Source organism: Cornus florida, unplaced genomic scaffold (assembly GCF_030987335.1).
Source record: "Cornus florida cultivar Cherokee Brave unplaced genomic scaffold, ASM3098733v1 CherokeeBrave_3.0.0_Hap2_Chr02, whole genome shotgun sequence".
Lineage (NCBI taxonomy): Eukaryota > Viridiplantae > Streptophyta > Magnoliopsida > Cornales > Cornaceae > Cornus > Cornus florida.
Window position 1 is genome coordinate 4,125,781 of NW_026775572.1, and position 23,747 is coordinate 4,149,527.

Sequence of the window (23,747 nt, forward strand, 5' to 3'; positions counted from 1 at the left end):
ATAATATGACATCTCCTCCCAAATAGCACGAATCTTGGCGATGTAACCTGAAACTGTCAAGTCACCCTGAGAAATCCTGGTGATATCTCGCCCCAGCTGGAAAATTCGTGCATTATTCTGCCTCTGAGAATAAGTGCGTTGAACTGAATCCCAAATCTGCTTAGCAGTCTTCATAAACATATAGCCAACAGCTATGTTTGGTTGCATCGAATTGACTAGCCAAGACATAACCATAGCGTTATCTGCAAACCACTGTGGATATGCCTTCTCTGACTCAGCTGGCTCTTTCTCAGAACCAGTAATATAGCCAATCTTGCCTTTGCCACCAATGAATATCTTGGCAGACTGTGCCCAAATCAAATAGTTGGAACCATCCAACTTCACTATGGTGATTTGAAGTCCTGGATTTTCTGATGAGTTGGTGGGAAAAATGGCACCACCACCCACAGAACGTGAGCCAAGAGAATTAACAGTCGAGGACCCTGAATCTACCATAATCTGTCGTACGACAATAAAAAGAACTCCAAAAACACCACAAATTCTGTTAATAAATCAAAGGGTCTCCTTAGACCATAAACAATGTCTCCTCAGACCATTCCCAAAAAATCCAAATACATACCTTTTTTAAGGAGCGCTGCCCGCTTACATATAGCCAGACAGCCTCCTTCTTAATATTCGGAACCTCTTTGTAAACTAATTTTTTTTTTTACCCAAGCCCTTCTAGGTGTTGGAAACCAACTATCCCAATTTACCCAACCCTAGAAGAGTGAAAAAGAAATTATAAAACTTAAAAATACCTATTTTCGATCACAAAACAGCAACACAGAAAAACATGTGTAGGCAACGTCACACGATGTTACAAACAGCCTAAGGTAGCTGTCGCACAAGTAACAAGGATGCTGAAAGGTGTGGAAAGGTGTTAGCTCTGATACCAAGTAGAAATATAAAAAGAAGAGAAAAGAGAGAATTGCGTAAAGGCTTGAATGAGATGAATTACCCATTCACAGCTCTAGTATTTATAGATAAAATGAGCACATGCTCATATTACAAGAAAGGAATCAAAATCAAATCATTGCATATTCTATGCCTAGACATATGCGTAAATAAAGTCAAATACATGATTAGTGGCTATCATATCTCACAGATAATATGGTAAATCACATCCCATGATTTGGGCCTATCATATCTCGGCTATTATGGTAAGTTATACCATAAATCGTGGTATCATAAATGCTAACAATAACCAAGAGAGGTTTGCTCACATTATTATTGGTGAAATGATAAAATTACATTTTTCCTTCAATACATCCTTTTAAGTGATACTGGTTATTGATTCAATTGCTAAGAGGTTCCAACGACCTTTAACCTTGAATATTTTGATCGCTATCTAATGAAGAAGTTCTTCTACTATTAAGTTATAAATTCTTTCGAACCATTTCTGTTCCCTTGTTTTACTTGACTATATTCACATATTTCTTTTTAAGTGATATTGGTTATTGATTTAACTGCTAAGAGGTTCCAACCACCTTTAACCTTGGATATTTTGATTACTATCTAATGAAGTTATTCTTCTACTATAAGTTATAAACTCTTTCCAACCATTTCTGTTCCCTTGTTTTACCTGACTATATTTACATATTTCATTTTTTCTTGCAGGATGTATGTGTTCCTCTTTCGTGTCTGGCAGAACTAATAACTAGATCCAAACAAGAGCTGGATGCATCACCATTGGTGTGGTATGTTTGTGTCATTCGGCTGTGTACTTCTAGGAGATAAAGTTTATTCTGAAGCATATCAAGTTTTTTCGACTTTCTTTTGCAGTGTATTGGAGGACTTGACTACGTTAATTTTGAACTTAATTAATCAAATTCATAATGCACATACTTTTTCTGGTTCTTTAACAACAGCACAGTTATTGCTCATGCTGGTGATGGAAACTTCCACACCGTCATTCTATTTGATCCCAAGCAGGAAGATCAACGACAAGAAGCTGAGAGATTAAACCATTTCATGGTACACACAGCCTTATCAATGGAAGGTACTGATCCTATATTGGAGCACACAGGACTGTTTTTTTCTGATGATATGATTTTTGTTATGAAATGGTAGGATATTTAATAATTTGGATGTCCTTTTTTAGTTATGTTTCATTTACTCTCTCTCTGTCTCTCTCTCTATATATATTAAACAATAAACAGCTGTTTCTGGAAATTGAAATCCTTGTTAAAAAACAATCAAATTGGTATAGTGGTATCCATATTTGAAGAACAAGATATATTTGTTAGATGTACTGGAGAATGTTAGACATTATTCTGCAATACATAATTACATATGATGAAAAACAGTGTTCACAAGTTGGGCAAATTTGAGTTCATACTGTGTCTGATGAGCTTATAGGTTTTCTACTGCAGACTGTAATATGTAATTTGAAAATCTTGTGAAAGGTACTAGTATAAATAGCAATATACTTACATCTAAGATCTAACATGGTACTCTTGTAGCCATAGATTTTAAATTGGCCTTGGTATTTTTTTTTTGATAAGTAAAATGAAATTTAAAGCAAATTGGCCTTGGTATTTAACTATCTATAAAGCAACAGTTCATTAAAACAGTGACTTCTGCTAATGTAGTAGCCAGGGAACATAAATGGTATCCCTGGAATTTTCCATAGTTTTAAGTGCAACAGTAAAAAATTATTAATTATATATTTTTAATATTATTATTCACTTTTTCTTTAACTTGACACGTACAAAACACCAATAATACTTATCTTTTTACTATAATTTCAGAATTTTATATGTAGTTTATTTTTTAACTTTAATTTAAAGTAAGAATATATATATATATATATATATATATATATATATATTAAAGTTATTTTAATTAAATTGTTGAATTTATGTTGGGGAGAGAGGCAATTACCCTATGCAATTTATCAAGTGAGATTTTATTGGCCAAAATATGACTTACATGAGTATACTATTACATTTTCATTCATGTTAAATTTTTATATAAATTTTTTGTGATCCTTTTTGACGTTGGATATGTTTTGTCCTCTAAATTTCATGTTGTTTTTTTAGCATATTGCTATTAAATAGTTGTACTCTCTCTCTTCAAATTCCACCATTTATTTTTTTGTTTTCTTATACCTTTACTCGTCCTTAATTTTTGTCTTGTATATACATCTAAATCTGTCAAACTACATTATGATGTCATATTCTCTCGTGAAATAACCTTTATTTGCATGTTAGTCATTTGACTTTTCATTTAGTAAAAGGCTGTTGGACTTTTATTTTTTTTTATATTTTTTTTTGATAAGTAAGAATTTTATAAAAAAGCGCTCAAAGGGGAGCGAAACCCAAGGATACAAGAAGAAAAAACCAAAATGAGCCTCAAGCCTTCAAAGAGACCAAAAACATAACAATCTCCTCAACAGAACGATAATCTCTCCCTGAGACCCAACAAAAGAGAGTAGAAATAATAGAAAACATTGCCATCAAAGTATCTTCGATTCCTCTCGAGCCAAATGCACCACCAAACACAGAGAGGGGTAGCCCTCCAAGCATCCCGGATGAGCGCCCCAACAGAGACACCTCTCCAAGCCTCAATCAACCCTCTAGAGGAACAGGGCATAACCCAGGGAACCCCAAACAACCCAATCATCAAATCCCAACAATCTCCTTGGACTTTTATTTGATCCACTTTTACAGTTATTAAATGTTAATGTCCCTCTTTTTTTTCTGGGAAAAATAAAATTATTAGCTATTAAAAAATCGCATGCCACCAGGAAGTTCAGAAATTCTCACCACTGCCGTTCTCGCTCTGAATCCATGTCTATCAACTATCATGCAACATCACATATTATATTCTTTTTCTAAGTCGTCAATAAAATTTTATTTAGTAAAAAAATTTCTTTTTCAAGGATATCCTTCTTTCTTTTTTTTCCTAGGTAAGTGGAAAAATTTATTGATATAAAACAATCTGTACAAAATAGCAAACTAGGGCATACCCTTATGTTGCAAACAGCCAAGGCTCAACAGCACAAAATAGAAAGAAAGAGCACAAGGCATTGACACAAGCAAGCCATAAGAGCAAAAGAGAACATCAAGGCACTGAATCATCAACTTGGCAGCCAGAAATATCGACGACCTCCCACCAAATAGACCTGGCCAAATCAACAGTACTCATTGATTTTCCTTGATGTAAATGCACATTCCTTTCTAGCCAAAGCTGCCAAATGTTTGTAGGAAAAATCATTTTATGCACCATATGCTTGAACTTCTATGAAACAAACCAGTTCACAAGCTGAGCCATATAGTAACAACAGGTCTGCAAGCCAACTCTAAACTCTCCAAACATTAGGACAGGAAACAAGCATATCTTATTCATCCTTAAGCTAAGTATATTACCACTATATTCTCCTAATACAAAATTCATTAATATTATCCTATTTTCTATTTTAGTAACAGTTAGTCTCTCTTTTTCCCTTAACAATTGTTTCTTTCTTTGTTATTGTAAGAGTTTAAATCATATGATTTTCAAATTTTCAAACTTCCTTCTATCCACCTTGTTTCTTGTAGGAATGTTATTTTACTCTTTCAAATAATTTGAGTTAATGTTCCATCCCTTTACTTGTCAACGTTCTTGTATTCCGAGTTAGTGGGCTTAGCTTTATTTTCCGTGATTTTATGATTGAACAGGAACATGTACAGGAGAACATGGTGTTGGTACTGGGAAAATGAAGGTATTGATTTTCTTAATCCTGATGCATTTTTTATTGAGATTAGCATCATGAACAATAATTTTTTCCATCTATATAAGCATAATTTTTCATGCGATAGCACTGGCCTTACATGAACAACGGCTTGGAAGGATGAATCATGACAGAAATGATACCATCTTAGGGGTAGCCAGATGTGCTTAGAGAGTTCTCCTACTTAACATAGACAGATGAAGTTGCTGTGTAGTTGCAATGAGCATTGATCTTACTATATATAAGTCTATAATACTCCATCAGAAATTGTTGGAACTATGACTACCAAGGTACTCACCCGGGGTAGAAGAAAGGTTATTTCCTGAAGAAAAACAAAAGGGTTAAAGTTGAAAAAGAAAAAAATGAACTAAAATTCAAGGTTCCACTTGGCCTTTTTTGGTTCTGTTTTTTAATAAGGCGTGGTTTTTACAATGTTTGGTGTATTGGGATTGGGTCTCCGTTTCTAACAATGAGTTTGCTTCTTACTGTTCCAATAGATAAATTATCTAACATTCTCTCCTGTGTGTTCCCAGTACCTTGAAGAAGAACTCGGAATAGAGGCTTTGATGACGATGAAAAAAATAAAAGCAGCTTTAGATCCCAACAATATAATGAATCCAGGAAAGCTTATTCCTCCTCATGTATGTTTCTAAGAGCGCTCTCATGTGATGTGTGTGCGCGCGCACTCAAGCAGTTGTATGTTTGAGCTGTTGTATCAATAAAATACACAAGAATAAATCTTCCTTGTACTTTTATGAGCCAGCTTGAGCTGTTGTATCGATAAAATGCACAAGAATAAATCTTCCTTGTACTTTCCAAGTTACTGTTGTCTGGTTTGAAATGGCTTTGAAGCGAAATATATATTTCATCCTATTTTAGATTAGTTTGTGTCTTTCTTTTCCCATTCAATATCTATCAGGAGAGTGAATTTTAGTCTGGTTAATTATGGTAGATGACTACGGTATATCTCAGCTAGAAATCCTTGCAATTGCAACACAGGTACACGTTCACACACTGCTCCATTCCAGTGGTGACATTGTGTGTGTATATACTTGATAAGTATTTGCACACACATTGCTTATACCCTAGGTAATGTAGACTTTCTGCTATTGGTGATATTATGTGTACATTGCTGCACATGGCTTGAGCTTCAAAATTGAAGATACAAGAAGCATGATGCCTCAGAAGGTAACAGAAAATGCAGGAGAATATAATAAAATGGAGGCATAGGGAAGCGTGCCAGAAAGTATATAGAAGAATTACAGCAACGATGGAAGTCAATGATGGGAAACGACAAAGAAAAGAATAGGACAAATTGAGACTATTTTCTACTTTTTAACAACAATTGTTCACTAGTATCCACCCACAGAAGGAAGAAAAGACATTACTTGAATTAAGGGTTTTTTTTTGGGTACCCACCCTTGGGGTGGGAAGTCTTGGTCATTGACCAAATGATTCCGAACACTCGGGGTTTGCTCCTTTTTATTATTATTTTTTTTTGGTTCTTTCTGTTTTCACTTTTTTACATTAATACTTTAACCAACAAAGGATGAGTGAAAGGGAAAGATGATAGTGTCTGTACATTTGAATATATATTTTTATACTACCTCCGTCCTAATATATTTTTATATCTCAATAGAAGAAACAGTAAATAAGTGTCATATCTCTCTCTCTCTAAAATGACAATTCAAGGAGTGGTGGATCATAAAATGATGAGTGGCAAATGACAAATCAAGGAATGGTGGATCTTAAAATGATGAGTAGCAGAGTACTTAGAAAAGTTGGGTGCATGAATGAGCAATGGAAAATGTCATATATATCTTGAAAAATGTATGAGTGATTAAAAAGCAACTAGTGATGAAGTGTCAACTCTCTCTGGTTTTAAAAACTGAGAGATTAATGGAACATAGATGTTAAAATGATGAGGAGGTTGGTGGTGCATGCATTGGCAATGGAACAGACCACATGATATGAAAGAATTAGTTAGGAGGGAGGAGGGGGACCTGTTTCAGCCTCATCATTTTACTGTATATATATATATATATATATATATACAGGACAGGAGGCCCCCTCATATTGCTATAGAATAATACGGTACAAAGTATGGGAAAAAGACAGAAGAAGAGTAGGACAAAGTAGATGTCAAGATTCCTTAAAAATCACAACCTTTTTAAAACTTAGTTGCCCTTACGTCTTTTTGTCCATTTACATCTTGTGTCGGCAGCTATATTTTCGTGTTTTAAGGTTTATGTTTTTTTCGTTTTTGGTCATGGAATCTCTCTCTGTCACTAGCTATCTTTTACACCAACCCTTGCTGTAATTTTTGGTGCTAGAGTTTTTTTTCATCATTCATTATATATATATTTTAACCTTTTATATCTATTTATGTTAGTCACATTTAATGTATTAAAAAATAAAATTATAATTCACGTGTTAAAAAACAAATGTAATGTATTAAAAAGTGTTTAACACAACTATAGCAGGAGAAATATATTATAACAAAGAATCCGACTTCATAATGCAATTCAACGTAATTCTCCAACCAAAGATGTATTTGAAATATTTGAGAAAAAAAAAATAATAAAAAATGTATTCTTTTCTTTCCGTACTACTTATCCAAACATAATCGGACTTGTATATGTTCTATAAGCTTGTTTAATTTATCCTTTTGCTTTAAATTAAGGTTGATCAATTAGTGGGTTCAATTTGTAATTGCCACTCTCTCACCATAAGCACTTCGGAGTAGCATATCTAACCTCCTTATTTATATTCATTTTATACCACAGAACTTGCACATATACGTACATTTCTACAAGCACTTGCCGTGCAAGAACATGCACACATATATAATAAACATATTCCAGACATATACATTTACATTTACTTATCATTTACTAATAGGTAAAATAATATATATATATATTATATCTTCCACATGGGTGGTGAATATTCCATTCATCGGGCACTCTACACTGTTAAGCACTTGGTGAAGTCAAACGTTGAGCACAATTTACGCCGCCTTTTTACTGTTGAAAACCATAAACATGAATTAATAACCGAAAGGTATACAAACAAGTATGTGTGCGTGTGTATATATATATATATAATATCAATCCCTTCCAATTAAAACATACTCAGAACAATTATTTATTTATCTTACATTAATTTCACATGCAGGGTAGGTGTAAGTGACCGACCGGACCGGAAATTTTGTTATTGCTTTTTTCTTTCGGTAATTGGATGTTTTGTTATTCTTGTTAAACCAACCTTTTCTTGTACATTTAAAAAATATATATATTGTATTTTGATGTACATATGCATTTTTTTTTTTTTTACCATACAACATCATTACTTCAAAAATATTACATTCATTAATTTTAAAAGTAATTACATTCTCTAAGTAATGGTGTTTTATATACATTAATTAGAAACTACTTTTATTGGAGATGACTGTTTTATGTGAAAAGAAGGTGGTATATAGACTTTTTAACCAAAAAAAAAGGTGGCATATAGACTTGTCAATGAATTTGGATAATATCTTTCTTGATTTGATTCGAATCCTTTTAAGGAATACAAACTGCATTAGTGGTCGAATATGATATATTTAATCTGATAATTCAATCAGTTAAGAGGTGTAATTTTTGTTTAAAATATTGAAATGTAAATTAGAGAAAGAGGGAGAAGGAAATAAAAAGAAGAAGAGCAATTATTAGATATTTGATTCTTAGAGTCACGCTCCATATATTCACCAGATATTAATGTGGCTAAAAGCTAATATGGATGAATCTCAGCTTGTTAATGAATCGATATTTGATCCGAATTCGATTGAGTAATTTTAATATGAATTTAATATTTTATTTGATAATTCAATGATTTGATAATTTGACAATACTTTGAATTATTCAATTTAATTGAATATTAAATATGGTGAATTCTATCTCTTAGGATCAAATATAATATGTAATATGTAATATGCTATAAAAATAAAAATTTAAGTGTCCCGGTCAGTTGGTGACTTGTTGGTTACTTAAATGTGTTAATTAAACCATCTTAATCTCATTTGGTGTGGTCTGTGTGGAAAAGTAGTTTTTTATATATATATCTTTTATTTACGGTCCTCGAATTAAGCTATTGAAAATTTTACTTCTATACATTAAACAACTATATATGAAAGTGACGATAAAATGAATGCGCTCCTAATTTTGGAATTTTGGACAACTTAACAAGTAAAAGATAACACCAGGGGCTGCTTAAAACTTAAGCCACTTAGGCAATCCACAGTCTTTAATGTTCATTTGGAAAAAAATAACTACTGCCAACGTTTTCTTCTTTCTGTTATGTTTTTTTTTCAACTAATTATTATTTTTACATTATAATTTTTTTCTTTAATGTATAGTCTCTTTAATTTTTATGAGCATATTTATAAATAAACATTATATAATAATACTGAGCAATGTTGTTCTTGTTAAATCGAAGAGACCTAGATGGTCTGAAGTGGAACCTGAATATGTTCACACTTGGTACCATCAATGGCTTGATATCTCCGGTTCAACAAATTTTTTTTTTTTTGTTTTTTTTTTTCCCTCGCAACAACAAGAAAAAGGAAGAACAAACACTAGCAAACACTACCAGCACATCAAGCTCCATAAGACGAAAGATTGATGGAGGCAATGAAGTACGAACCAAATCCAATTCCATATCATTCCTTGATATCTCCGGTTCAACAAATGGCGGAGGTGAACTTTGTACCCAAAAAAAAACACACACGCACACGCACACACACACACATATATAAAAGGCATGCTAAATGTGATAATAAAGATTTTGATGTTGGAGGACTTGTTTAAAATTTTGGGTATTTACGCGTCCAATTGAATCTAGCCGCCTCACAGATGGTGATATCTTTTAGGCTTATTAAACTAAATTGTGTAACAAAATAGTCTGCTAAATTTATATATAATATGTTAGAGAAAAAGGAATTTCTAAAGATTTTGATGGAGGAGGTGTTATTTAAGTTTTGGTCTTAATCGATCCTTCAATTTTATCTACCACGCTGGGTGTTACTTTCCAGACTCAGTAAACTTGTGTAACAAAATAGAATACTAAATAATTTGCACATCGAAGAGAAAGAGACACGCATTTATAATCCTAGTTATTCCTATGATCATTAGCTCATAATGTTACCTTGTACCCAAACTCCACCCAAACAAAGCTCCTTTTACAAATGCAGGATAGAGAAAGATAAACCAGTGGACGTGAATGCATATGGGAACATGTTCACTACTATCCACTTAAATGACATTTATATCCTTCATACGTGTCATACCATTAATTAATATCTCTATCTCTCTTACTACTCCACTATCAATTCTTGCCTATATATACCTCATTTGCGCGCTTCATTTCTAGTCATCTCTCCTATCAACAACACATATTCCACACACACACACAAATATATATATAGAGAGATAGAGAAAGAGATGGGTTCCCTTCCTCAGATAGTAGAAGACTGTCTAGGTATCCTCCAAGTCTATAGTGATGGTTCCATTGTCCGGCCGGGTGACATAGAATTCAACATTCCGGACCACGACGATGGCTCTGTCCTATGGAAAGACTGTCTCTATGACAAAAAACACGGCCTCTATCTCCGCCTCTACAAGCCGGTGGTGGCCCAGCCCACTTCCACCACCACCAAGCTCCCAATTGTGTTCTTCATTCATGGTGGTGGCTTCTGTGTCGGCTCGCGAACCTGGCCCAACTGTCATAACTGTTGCCTTCGTCTCTCTTCCGGGCTTCGAGCCCTTGTCGTTGCTCCGGACTACCGTCTGGCACCGGAGTATCGGCTTCCGGCGGCCATGGATGATGCAGTTTGTGTTGTGAAGTGGGTTCAGTCTCAGGCTGTGTCTAAAAGTGGTGCTGATACATGGTTGTGTGATGGGGTTGTTGACTTTGACCGGGTTTTCATAATGGGTGACTCGTCGGGTGGGAACATTGCACATCATTTGGCGGTTCAGTTAAGGTCCGATTCGAATGAGTTGGCACCATTACGAGTACGTGGTTATGTGCTATCGGCTCCTTTTTTTGGTGGGACCGTTCGGACAAAGTCCGAGGAGGGACCCCCTGAGTCAATGTTGAACTTGAACATCCTTGACAGGTGAGTTATAATTTTTTAATTTTTTTCCCATTATTTATTAAAAGTTGAAGCAAACACACCCTACAATATTGTCCTAATCAAACTTTTATTTGGGTAGAATAGATCATTACCATTTGAGTCGATGATTATTGGGTGAGTTACAGTTTTCTTACTTTTATTTATTTATTTATTCTCAATCTCAAATCACTATAATCAAAACAGATTAAACATAATGAAAGAAAAATGACCCATAAATCTTTTTATTTTAGGCCCACACGATGTCATTACATCATTCAACCAAATATTTTTTTTTTTAATTCGAAAGTTCAAGTAAACACACAGAACCATTTAACTTTTCATTTTAAAATGAAATAGTATATCATCTGTATTGAATGTTCATTGATAATGTGTATTTATGTGTGGTTAGCAAAGTACTATCATTTTGAGAAGCATTTTTCATACATTAAAAAATTAAGAATAATTGTATTTTTTTTTTTTTTTGAAATTGAGAGTCCAAATTAGGAATGGTTGCAGGGCAGTTTTGGGCGGATGTACTCTCTCCCGTCCCCGCAACCGATTAGAAAACCCCGTCCCGTCTACACCCAAAAATAGCTAAATGGGGTTTTTCTATCCCATTCCCGCCCCGTTTAACTTTTTTACCCCGGGGGCACCTACCCTGCCTTATTTAGTTCCATAATTTTTCCTCTTTTTAAATTTTTTTTACGAATACAATTATATAACTATTGAAGAAATTCATAAAAAAATGAACAACAAATAATTTAAAATAAAATTTAAGGGTATAAACATTCTTAGTTCATAGGGCTTTGCTGGTTTCTAGAACGATCGAGAAAGTGAGTGAATCTGATCTATGATTTCTAGAGCTAACTATATATACTAATAAAATAAGAGTAATTTAGTAATTTACCTACTTAAACGAGGCGGGGCGGGGTGACCTCCCTCCGTCTCGAACTTACGCGGTTTTTACTAATAAAAATTATATTTGCCCAAATAAGCTAATCGGCCCCCCAAAATCGCTATAAACGGGACAGGGTGGAGCAGGTACCCGTCCCCATGGGGCAAATTGCTATCCTTAGTTTGAATATAAGATGAAGAGGTGGTGGGCTCAAATCTATCATAACTCCAAAGATAGAGTTGTGATACAAGTGGAACAAATCCGACTAATTAATAAACTCAAATCTATCATAGCTCCAAAGATAGAGTTGTGGTAGAGTTGTGATACAAGTGGAATAGATTTGACTAATTAATAGGCTCAAATCTATGGTAACTCTAAAGGTAGAGTTGTGATACAAGTGGAACAAATCTGACTAATTAATAAACTCAAATCTATTATAGCTCCAAAGATAGAGTTGTGATACAAGTGGAACATATCTGACTAATTAATAGACTCAAATCTATCACAGCTCCAAAGGTAGAGTTGTGGTAGAGTTATTAATAGACTCAAATCTATCATAGCTCCAAAGGTAGAGTTGTGATACAAGTGGAATAGATTTGACTAATTAATAGGCTCAAATCTATGGTAACTCTAAAGGTAGAGTTGTGATACAAGTGGAATAGATCTGACTAATTAATTGGCTCAAATCTATCATATCTCTAGAGGTAGAGTTGTGGTAACTCTAAAGGTAGAGTTGTGATACAAGTGGAACAGATCTGACTAATTAAATGGCTCAAATCTATCATAGCTCTAAAGGTAGAGTTGTGATACATGTGGGACATATGTGACTAATTAATAAGCACGTTCGCGTGTGAGCCTCATGTATATTTATTGATCACTTTGATTTGGCTATAGAAAATCATGCTAGTAACTATATAAAGAGTCGCTCCTTTGTTAAAAATGAACGTAGAGAGAGGGGTTAGTATAGAATATTAAAAGCCTTGAGTGCATTTTGATTTACTTGTAGAATGTAGATATATTAGTAGATCGATCATAAGACCAAATTCTTGTACATTTTGATTGAAGTAAAACCCTCCGGTTTTGGATTCTTCTTGTGGTGCTCATAGCAATCATGTGTTTGGATTTGACCTAAAGGAAGCCCGAGAGAGATTAAGAAATAGAGAGGATCAAAACAAAAATGTATCCATCAATGAAGAATGCTTTTAGGATTATGTGGCTATGATCCTATAACACTAACAGAATGTTCGTCCCACTTGAAGTTGGAACATGACCTTAGTGTGATGGAATATCTATGAATGAGCCCACTAGCAGCAATTAACCACATTTGTCTGTTAACTTTTTGATCTTATCGATCTAGCGTCATTCTTTTTTTTTTTTTTTGTAATGAGTGGACATGTGATTTTATTTATAGAATATACCATTCCTCTAAAGTTCATTCAGACTTTTCCCACCTTTCATGTCTAGGGATTTGAGGATTTCTTATGAAATGGGATCTTATTTGGGGGGTCACCAATCAATGAAAATGGACCACCATCACATTCATTTCATTTTTAACACATTTATTTTAAATTACATAGTGGTAGGTAGGTCCCAACCCCCTCCATTCACCGGCGGATCCAAGGCCCAAATTTTTTTTTTTTTTTTTTTTTTTACTGTACCTAATTTTAGTCCAGCCACACACACACATATATATATATATATATATTACCATTATTAGCCCACCAAAAAAATGTTAGCCCACCACATTAATAATTTCTGAATTTGACTTTGTATGCATGTGTGGTATAGAGTAATTTGGTCAAAAGGGTAATGTTGAAAATGGTTGCAACCTGCAACAATTTTCCACCAAACAGGCGGCTAGCAAGAAGGAAATAAGGGTCACCACATGACACCCACCAAATCAATATTAGTAAAAAATACTAAATTAAACCAATTTATATTCTTATCTACTCTTTAAATTGGGGTTGCCACTAAAACTTTGGATTAGAAATTTAGAGCCGCAAAATGGGTGTCGAATCAACAGCAAAAGTCCATTCTCGGCCGTGACTAAAATCCACCAATAATTGATAAATTATTCTCTCAACATAACACATGACAACAGTACCATACTCGTGATCCATTGAATTCCTCGTTTCGATGATTTGGTAGGCCATGTCCCCATGCGCCCAGATATTTTATTTTACAATTTTTTTTTTCCTAGTAATATTGGATTAGAAGTTGGTGGTTGATCCAATAATAACATGACCCTGTCCTTATCCAATTATATCATCATGACGAATGGGAAAGCAAATACATTATCATCTAGAAACTAGCTAATTTTAGGGTCAGCATAAATAGTCCAACTAAATATATGAAATTTATCTAGGGATAGGGTTTAATTAGTCCTGTAGATGGTTGAATGGTTCAATCTTGATGGAATTTGGACTAATCTGTTAACTAGAATATATTATATGAACAAAACATCTTGACTATCATATTTAGTATTTTTTTTTTTATTTACCTCTTTTTTAGGTTCTCGTACACATAAAAGTAAAAGTATTACCTTTTCTTATAGATGGGATTATGTGTTTGTGCTGTGTGTAGATTGTTAGTGTAACAGACATATATAAAAAAATTATTTTGTATGTAATGTAATGTAATTGTTGCGAAAGTAATGTAAAGTTTCATATATTATATAATAGTTGAAGACAGTGGCACTGAATGATAAAGTGGCACAGGATTGGATCCGGGTTGATTCATAAAACACATGGCCTTTTCTTATTTCTTCTCATCCTTCTTCTTGAACATGATTTCTTGTTAAGATGATATTAGACTATGTTTCACTTTGTTGGTTGTGTGACATTTGGACACTACTCTCTGTGTTGTGTTTAACTTACAACAGGTTTTGGAGGCTGTCACTACCAAATGGAGGTACAGCAGACCACCCATTGGCAAACCCCTTTGGGCCTCAGAGTCCAAGTCTTGAAGCAGTGGCACTTGACCCCATTTTGGTGGTTGTAGGAGGCAGTGAATTGCTGAAAGACAGGGCAGAGGACTATGCAAGAAGGTTGAAAGAGCTGGGGAAGAAAGTCGAATACGTTGTATTCGAAGGGAAGCAACATGGTTTCTTCACAAATGAACCCTTCTCGGAAGACGCGGATGGAGTGCTCAGAATTATTGAAACTTTCATGTCTGAGAACTCTGGTTAGGAGTGTGTTCGTTCACTCATGCGCTTATCTTCTTAGGTTAAGTTGGCAGCAAGTTTACTAGCTGTTTGATCTTTGGTAGTGTATTTTGAGTTGTTTTAGTTTGAGGAGCAGTCTGGTTTTGAAGATCTTGATCTTCATAAAAGTTATAAGTAGCTTTGAAGATGTGTCAAGTCTACATTGTCACTACTAGTTTCTTAATTTGTTGAGTGCATGAGTCCTTGTACCTGTAAAATTCATGTATGTTATATCTCCACATTCTGCTCAATACTCGTGAAGTCCTCGTATCTGTAATTTCACATGGCAATATTCCTCATGTTAGAAATCTCAGAAAATCAATGTCTATATTAGTGAGTGAAGGAATGAAGTAACAATTGCAAGTGTACTGATGGAAGTACACAGTGAGATAGATATATATATATATATATATATATATATATATATATATATATATATTATAAGATTTTAGGGTTTTTTTTTTTTAAACAAATTTTAAGCATGCGTGCAAAAATTTCAAACAAATACTCATAAATTATGTGTACATGTCACATAGTGATCTAATATGAAATAATTTTGTATTCCATGATATGCAGGAACACATAGAAGAGGGTCCCGTATTCTCTCACTTTCCACTGCATTGCCAAGTCTAATGGGGAATCACAACTAATTAAGTGAGAATAGACATCAATTCCATCAATCCTATTCCATAAATGATTGTTCTAAAAAAAAATTAAATAAATCCGAACTTTTCTTTCAGAATCAAGGATAACTGAGGTGCACAAAAGACAATATGGTATAGAAAACTATAACAAAACGAATGAGCATATCCCATTTTTTATATGGGATTAAGATAATAATGATGTTAATAATTGATTTCTCTATACTTTAAGCATTTGGATAATTCCAATTCTAACAAACACAGATATAATACATGTGGGAGCCTAATTATTTAAAATTTGTTACATATATCTCCCCCAAATCCCTTGTTGAAAAGTAAAAAGTGGAAAGAAAGGGGACAATTCTTTCCTTGATGGATTGGGACCCCAACAGCAGCCATTCTTGACATATTGAGCCATGATTTGTGTGATCCCAAGGCATCTGTCTCCTAAAGTCATCTTCACACTCTTACTTCAACAATGATGCCAGCTGGTTTTTTTTTTTTTTTAAGTATCATATTCTGCAACTTGGAATTAACAGCTGGCTCTATAGAAATCTCACAAAGGTTGACCAAAAATGAAATATATAGAGGGAAGACAAACTCAACAACAGCTATGCAGCAGACCTGAGACACTACCAATTGATCTTGGTTTTTTTCAATGTTCTCATATCCATTGAGCTAAAAGGGCATGCTTTGCTTCTCAGAAGACATTGATGAGAGCATTCACAATTGAGTTTTGGGGATTAAAGATGTTGGATATGATGAAGAGGATACCATTGGGGTTGAAGGCAGATTTACGCGAATCGATTGCAGATTTCAGCCAGGTTGTTTCTGGTTTTGGTATGGAAGGCATAGGAAAGAGAATTCTTGCTCAAAGGGTTTACAATCAAACCCGCATTTCCAAATACACAGACAGGGTTGCAATCTCAGAGCAGCCCCGCATGTGGATCCAATGTCATGAAGATGAAGAGAACTACCAACACTTCAATTTCGGGGGAAAGGATTCTTCGGAAAGAATGTTACAGGTAATTCTCAACACCACTGTTTACATCTTATAGGATTTGCAAAATTGTTCTAAACTAAGTTAAATATGAAAGGAAATCTCCGTGTAAAGTGCAATTTTTTGTAGTATGCTAGATGTTGGTATGGTCGATTTTTCTACTCTGTTTATCGTGACATTATTTCCTTTGAAATTTTAATCTGCAGAGAAATTATATTATTTTCTATTTGTTGTTTGCAGAGTATAAAATTAAGGCAAACGTGAGATATTGGGAGGGGAAATGGTTGACCTTGTGAGGATCTGGCATTATATAGCTATTGTTGACTGCAGAGAGAAGAAGTCGTGAATAACAACTTGAAAGGAGTATCATTAGTCCTTGCTTTCTCAGTTTTAGACATTTTCTTTGACAACAGAGAGCAAACAGTTTCTTGCTCTACCATGATAACTACTAGAGTGTCAACTAGCAGAATTCGTTGATTTACTCTATACTTGCGTCTAAATTTATCCATCCAAACATGGAAATGCCAGTCCTCAGGTTTAAGAAACTGGAAGTAATATAAACCATTTTCGAGGACTGTAGTTTTCTTGGAGATTTGGGTCTTGAATAATTTAAACCTGTTCAAAGTTAATCGAAGTAAACCTATTCCACTGGGTTGCTTGGATTTGAAAAACGTCAGTGTTTATATGCCATATTGGGTGCTTGCAGATCTAGATTTATGGATGGACATAATTCGGGAACTATACCTATACCAAATGTGATAGATGGAAACCTGAGGCATCTATGCTATACCTTCCCCTGTGCCTTTTCCAACAGAAAGTTGTACTGCTTCAATACCAATATACTCAAACTTAACAAAGACTTTTCCCAACTATTTGGTGTCAATTACGCCGAATCCTATTCTGTCATTCCGCTACATCCACGGCATAATTTCACTTAAACCATATGCTATCATATATTCCCTAACTATCTCAACCCCTTTATTTTTTATGCAATAGAAATTGGCCGAAACCCGAAACTCAATAGTGCCTCCCAAGGATCATCCTCTACTTCAGTCCAAGTGTTTTGTTGGAAGGAAACTGATTTACTCTGGCAGAAGTTTCCCTTAATTCTTGGCAGAGGAGTGGATGTGGAGGAGGAGGTATCCCTATTATTTGGATGAGCACATTGTTGAAGATTGGTCTCACCACCCTCTGGAAATTATAAACCATACAACAGGCACCAAGGCTCAAGTGGTGCGAAAACAGAAGAAGTGGATCTGTACCAACTCCAAAATGTACCTTCCATCAAACAACAGAATTAACTCTCCTTAGGTGTTCCATAAAGGGGATGCAGTATTTATCAAAAAAAAATTTCAAATTTCCTTTAAAATGATCCAATATATATCACACTTTCCTTTGTTATCCATCAGTTTATACTAGTCTTAATTGTTCATGTATTGACCAATTCTCACTAGCTTTCAGTTTGTTCTTTTGGTTTCACTCTTATGAGGCTTTCATTTTTTTTTTTAGCAAGCAAATGAAAAATAAAAATATATACGCGCGTAACCTGATATATATTGTATGGTGAAGTGATTATGATTCTCGAACCAAAAGTAAAAAATAGCACCTAGTGTTTTACGACCATGCAGTTGTTCTTTCAACCTTCTGTATCAATAGACCAATTTCATATTATGCAACTTCTTGCATCTAGTATATACTGCATACAGAGTGAAATCATCCTCGCAACCAAAATACAATCACTGTATGCAAAAAGTACTTCAGCTATGTCCAGATTCTCATTTTCTGAACACCGACTTACAGCTAGTAGAATGATTATGCAATCCAATCAAAAAAGAGTAACAGAAACGTTGTCCTGAAAGAAACAAATGCTAAATAGATCTGTAAAAAAATAACATTACTGCTATTACATTACAAGTTTCTGAGTACTAAACTTTCTGGGGCAAAAAAAAGTTTCTGACTGAAAAAACAAACAGGTATGGGAAGTAAGTTGAAAAGGTTTTATGGCGGACCACCGGCTGCACAGCCAGCCTAGTGCGGGAGGCCTAAATAAGCTGGAAAAACTCAATTTTTTTCAGCTATACATTTGGAGCAGGGTTTGACACTAGACATTTACGCAGTTTTCGCAACCTGATGACATTACCATGGTGTCAAATCATTATCTATTTCAATCATATTATATTTAAGTAACCACACATGATAATAATACATATTACCACAATATTACGCAACTTTGAGTACAAGGGCAACCACTTTGTATCAGTAATGCCAAAGTTAGGTCTATATAAAACCTACTCTTCCCAGCACCTCAAATAAAGGAGACCAAACTAACTTATAGCCTCTAATACTATACCGTCATTGATTGTAACAAATTTATATATATAAATGTATTTCTAGACAACAAAAGTTTCCTTCTGGGCTGGCTCGGTCCCATATGTCAAACAGTTTCTGTTAGGCCAGAATGGATCCACCAGTTGCAGCAGTTAGTAGGAATTACAATTGCAAAAACTGTTGATACCAATATGAGATATTAAAGTGCATTTTCCTTAGTTATCTTCAAGCTTAGAATATTTCTCATAAAAATGGCTCACAGTATATAAAACTTGTTTATCCAACATCACACCTTAGATAAGATCTTGAGGGCGAAACTAACATAAAAGGCAATGACTCATGGTACCTGATTCGATTAACCCGTGTATACAACATGAATGTCATCTTCATGATATTCCTAAATATCTTAGCATTGCAAAGAATACATAACAACCCAACGAATTGTTGGAGCTGCCATGAGACACATCTGTCACTATTGATCACAAGAATATGAATCTGCTGGTTTATTCTAATGCTGCATCAGCATTTTTCTAATTAGAACTGCCTCAGCATTTTTAAGAATATAGTTTATTTATACAGATTTAAAAGAAAAAACAAGTTTGTTAATATTTATTTTGTTTATGTTTAGGAAAGTACTGTAGTGGATGCGGGGCAGCGGGAGAGGTTATACTGTAGTGCTAAGTAAAAATACACTGTAGCAACCATTTTGTTCTTCTCTGTCTAACAACAACCGCAATCTTCTTCACAAACCCTAAGTCCATCCTCTCTCTCTACCAGCGAGCTATTCCTGCAGATCTGTCGATCTCCTCTACAGTTCACGGCGAGCTCCTCCACCAGCAAGAAGTGCTACTTTGCCACTCTCTCCTCCAGCGTGAAATTCTCTAAGTTTATTCTCTCTCACTTTCTCGCTTCTCACCCCTCTTTTCAGTGAGGTTGTAGATCTCTACATGTTCTTCTTCAAGTTATTCCTCTAGTTCTCTCTCTAGTTTCTTCGCCTCTATTCATCTTGCAGTTAATTCTTCTTCTTTTTTGATCTGCAGCTAATTCTTCTTCTTAAGCTCATTTCATTAATGAATGTTGATTTTTTTTTTAAAACATTGTATGTAATTTTCTGTTTATAAATTTAACTACTTTTGAAGTTCAACTAAGAATAAACTGATCATGTACTATCAAGCAGAAAAGCACCAGGAACCCACTAAAAATTATTGGCTCCTCCTGACTCCTGAAGTCAATAAAAACGAAGCCAGTGTGGTTAAGCAAACTATAATCACCTGAAGTGAACTGAGCTAAACTGGTTATAGTTTAACTCAGCTGAACTTGAAATGGCAGCTCCACCAAATGTCTTAACCCTTTCTCTATAATTGACCATCAGCATTAACACTTCCCACAAGTCCAAGCCCCCCTCCCTAGGACCCCAACCCCAAAAATAAATATATAAAAAAAGAAGTAATAACAATTTAAAAGGAAAATAGAAAGGAAGAATTAAAAATTTTCCCATTTTTTTCCCTTTGGTTCCACAACTATTTTAGTGCTTAACCTATAATATAATTTCCAAAAAGAAAAGGAATGTACCTTTCTCACCCAATTCTAATGATAGGAGAAAGAATTAAATGAGAAAAAGTGCGAAACTGAGTGGTTATTTCACTTGAGTCTAATTCATATATAAAATGCTTTCACAGCATAGGGATGCAGAAACTAGAAGCAAAAGGTTTCGCATGATAAAGTATTAATTCAAACTTTGTATCACGGAACTACAGAAGCAATTGGCATTATTAAATTTAAAAGAAAACAAGGAAAAATTTTATATGCATAAATAAAATAATCAGCAATCAATAAGAACAATCAAGATATTCTTACAACCATTTTGTTCTTCTTGCCCGCAGATAACAGTAGAATTTTCCCATCCACAATGTCTTCAGCCTCAATTTTCTTGCCTTCACCATCCACTCTACTGTTATTCAGGTAGAGTCCCCCTTGCTTCAACAGGCGACGAGCAGCCGATTTACTCTCTAGCAATCCAGTAGAAACCGAAAGATCAACTAGAGAAAGGTTCAAAACCTGATCATAAGGCATAGAACAAGAAGGAACATCCTCAGCGATCCCCTCAATGGTTTTCCAATCCAACCTGGTCTCGGCTCCGGGTCTCAAAGCTTCAGTCGCCTTCAATGCCTCCTCCAATCCTTCTTCACCGTGGACGAATCGGGTCACTTCCTCCGCCAGCCTCCTCTGAGCTGTATTGGGCACATAGTCAGGTCGCTGCATTTCCATCTCCAACTCACCAATCTCCTCCATGCTCAAAAAAGTAAGAGTCTTGAGGAACCTCACAACATCGTCATCCGGGACAGAGAAGAAGTACTGATAAAACTTGTAAGGGGACAACATTGCCGGCGAGAGCCAGATTGCTCCTTCCTCAGATTTCCCGAATTTGGTACCATCACTCTTGAGGAGGAGAGGGAAGGTCAAGCCATAGGCTCCATCAGCCTGCAAAATCTTGCGAATTAGGTCTGTGCCAGCAGTTATATTACCCCATTGATCACTTCCACCAATCTGAACACTCACACCTTCTTTCTCGAACAGGTATAGAAAATCATAACCCTGCAATAACTGGTATGTGAATTCAGTGTAGCTCATACCCTGTTCTGATTCCAATCTTTTCTTCACACTCTCTTTGGACATCATCGTCCCAACCCTAGCAAATCTCCCAACCTGCCTCAGAAAATCAAGAAGCTTTACGTCTTTCCACCAATCGTAATTGTTCAAGATCTCGAATGAATTAGCGCCACCTCGTTCGGCAGTGTTTTGACCGAGAATCCGGCGGACGATGTTGGCGATTCCGGCGGTGTTTTTGTTTAGTGTAGGGATGTCGAGTTCGGGCCTCTCGAGGGACTTGCCAGAGGGGTCGCCTATGCGGGCGGTGGCACCGCCGATGAGGGCGACGGCGTTGTGGCCGCAACGGAGGAACCAGGAGAGGACAATGATGCCGAGGAGGTTGCCGAGGTGCAAGCTCTCGGCAGTGGGGTCAAAACCGCAGTATACCCGAAGGGGAGGGAGAGACGGGTCGGAGCAAACGGACCGGAGATTGTCGCCGGTGAGGGATTCAAGCAAACCCCTTTCTTGAAGTATGTCAACTAAATTGGGGCGACGGAGAATTGAAGAGGATTCTAGTGGTTCTTGGGTAGCTAGGGTTTCCTGAGCACAATTGATTGAAGAAGAAGAAGAGTAGAGTGATAGTGAGAATGGTTTATTGGGGTTGAGAAGGGGAAAGGAGTGTGGTCTCCAAGAGGGAGTCAAGTAGAAGAAGGAAGAGAGTCTTTGAGTGGCACTAAGGAGAAAGGTTCTTGAAGAAGAAGCAGTAATAGCCGCCATTTCTACTCTCTCTCTTTCCTCTGTAGACGGATGTTTGGAGACGGGGAAGGAGATGGAGAAACAAACCCTCGCACATTCAAACCAAATCCATTTGCTCTCTGTGTCTTGGCCCCAATTCTTAGGCTGCGTTTGAGAAAGAATAATATTCTTTTGATAAAAATAAAAAAATAAAAAGAAGAAAATAATAAAATAAACAACACTGAAATTCAAAACTTTCCGAAAAAATAAAAACTTGTAATGTAATTTTGTACTATGCATAAGCAAAATAAAAAGAATAGCACTGGTATATATAACTTAGGGTATGTCTAGTGGGGTGGGTTTGAAAGGGAAAGATAACATTAGTTATGAAGAAAAGGAAAGGATAATTTTAACCTTACCGAGTATTTCTCACATTCTCCCTTCTTTGCCTTCCCTTCCCTGAAGCCCTGAAGCACTTGCTTGTGAGTTGTGAGGAGAGCACAATGTCACGGGCCTAGAGATTTAGCGCAACGGCACGGCCAGTGGGGCACCAAGGCATTGCTTCAGCTCGCGCAAGCGCCCTGGTCAGCCACCACGACCTGCCCTCCCAAGGATACATGCTGACTGGTTTCGGCCTGCCATGGTCTCGTCAGGGGAACGGCTCCAGCTCCCGACCAGTTTGTGCAGGGATGGCCAACTCCCTTCTTCATAGTCAAGTCCACGACTAGCGACAAGCACATCGAACTGAACCGAGTCAACCTGCTTGAACTCTAAAGAGGTACTATCCTGTGGTCCTGCACGCCCCTTCCCTGGAACCATTCCCAGTCAATGAATGTTCTTAGCCAACCAGCATGCGTGTCTTCTATGCTCATGGCGTCGTTAGGAATTGGATCGTGACATACTCCCCTACCCAAATCCTGCGACGCCCTCGTCGCAGTGCGGCGCTGACTCCGCTGCGTCCAACATTCCAAAGTCTCTCTCCTCCAAGTGGTATGCTCGCCTGCCCGCCATAGCTTCCTTGTACAACCCCTGGCTGCACTCGCCCAATGATAGGGTTTCGGGCTAAAGGGACGCCCACTTCTTCGGGACGCAACCCCACGTTATGCCGCCTCCGCGACACCCCGAGCAAACAAGCGCCCTCCGGCTGACTTAATACCCGCCATTCACAACGGTTTGCACGCCTCTTGAACTTGTAAGAACTTTGGTGCGGGCAGCCCTCCGGCTTCAAAGGACGCGTCTTCATGGGGAGATGGAGGCTTTCCTCCAACAGTATTGATTGCCCACCGACGCTTTAGTGCACCCACTTCATTCTTAAGACCCCCGGATCGACAAGGGGGCACACCTCTGTGCTTTTCCCCAAGTCCTGCTCTGATACCATTTGTCACGGACTTGAACCTTTTCAAGCTCCCGTGCGGCCTTAGACACTTTCAAGCCCCCTTGAAACGCTAAATCA

General features: G+C 36.3%; 4 protein-coding genes and 1 long non-coding RNA gene across 6 annotated transcripts in view; 4 read left to right on the forward strand and 1 right to left on the reverse strand.

Moving 5' to 3' along the window:
* Positions 1–5,636, forward strand: part of LOC132293190 (D-lactate dehydrogenase [cytochrome], mitochondrial) — a 36,376-nt gene extending 30,740 nt beyond the window's left edge. The window contains exons 15-18 of one of the 2 annotated variants that reach the window (XR_009477797.1): positions 1,657–1,736; positions 1,822–2,038; positions 4,701–4,744; positions 5,287–5,379. Coding sequence is in view for 1 of the 2 variants with exons in the window: in XM_059790553.1 (XP_059646536.1) it covers positions 1,657–1,736; positions 1,908–2,038; positions 4,701–4,744; positions 5,287–5,406 (375 nt within the window). In the remaining variant the exon portion in view is untranslated. Of the gene's footprint in view, positions 1–1,656; positions 1,737–1,821; positions 2,039–4,700; positions 4,745–5,286 lie in introns of both variants that reach the window. The other variant, XM_059790553.1, reaches the window with a different exon arrangement.
* A 4,513-nt stretch (positions 5,637–10,149) lies between these two features.
* LOC132293192 (probable carboxylesterase 15) lies at positions 10,150–15,252 on the forward strand. Its single transcript, XM_059790555.1, has 2 exons — positions 10,150–10,907; positions 14,681–15,252. The coding sequence occupies exons 1-2, from the start codon at positions 10,234–10,236 to the stop codon at positions 14,985–14,987; spliced, it is 981 nt and encodes a 326-aa protein (XP_059646538.1). The 5' UTR covers positions 10,150–10,233; the 3' UTR covers positions 14,988–15,252.
* LOC132293195 (uncharacterized) lies at positions 10,914–13,994 on the forward strand. Its single transcript, XR_009477798.1, has 2 exons — positions 10,914–12,326; positions 12,368–13,994. It is a non-coding gene; the product is annotated as an uncharacterized LOC132293195 (long non-coding RNA).
* Positions 15,143–22,473, reverse strand: LOC132293191 (tyrosine--tRNA ligase, chloroplastic/mitochondrial). Its single transcript, XM_059790554.1, has 2 exons — positions 20,831–22,473; positions 15,143–15,272 (listed from the first exon to the last, which is right to left on the reverse strand). The coding sequence occupies exons 1-2, from the start codon at positions 22,334–22,336 to the stop codon at positions 15,249–15,251; spliced, it is 1,530 nt and encodes a 509-aa protein (XP_059646537.1). The 5' UTR covers positions 22,337–22,473; the 3' UTR covers positions 15,143–15,248.
* On the forward strand, positions 16,181–18,149 carry LOC132293193 (uncharacterized). The gene is made up of 2 exons (XM_059790556.1): positions 16,181–16,667; positions 16,883–18,149. The coding sequence occupies exons 1-2, from the start codon at positions 16,356–16,358 to the stop codon at positions 16,904–16,906; spliced, it is 336 nt and encodes a 111-aa protein (XP_059646539.1). The 5' UTR covers positions 16,181–16,355; the 3' UTR covers positions 16,907–18,149.
* Positions 22,474–23,747: the final 1,274 nt, after the last annotated feature.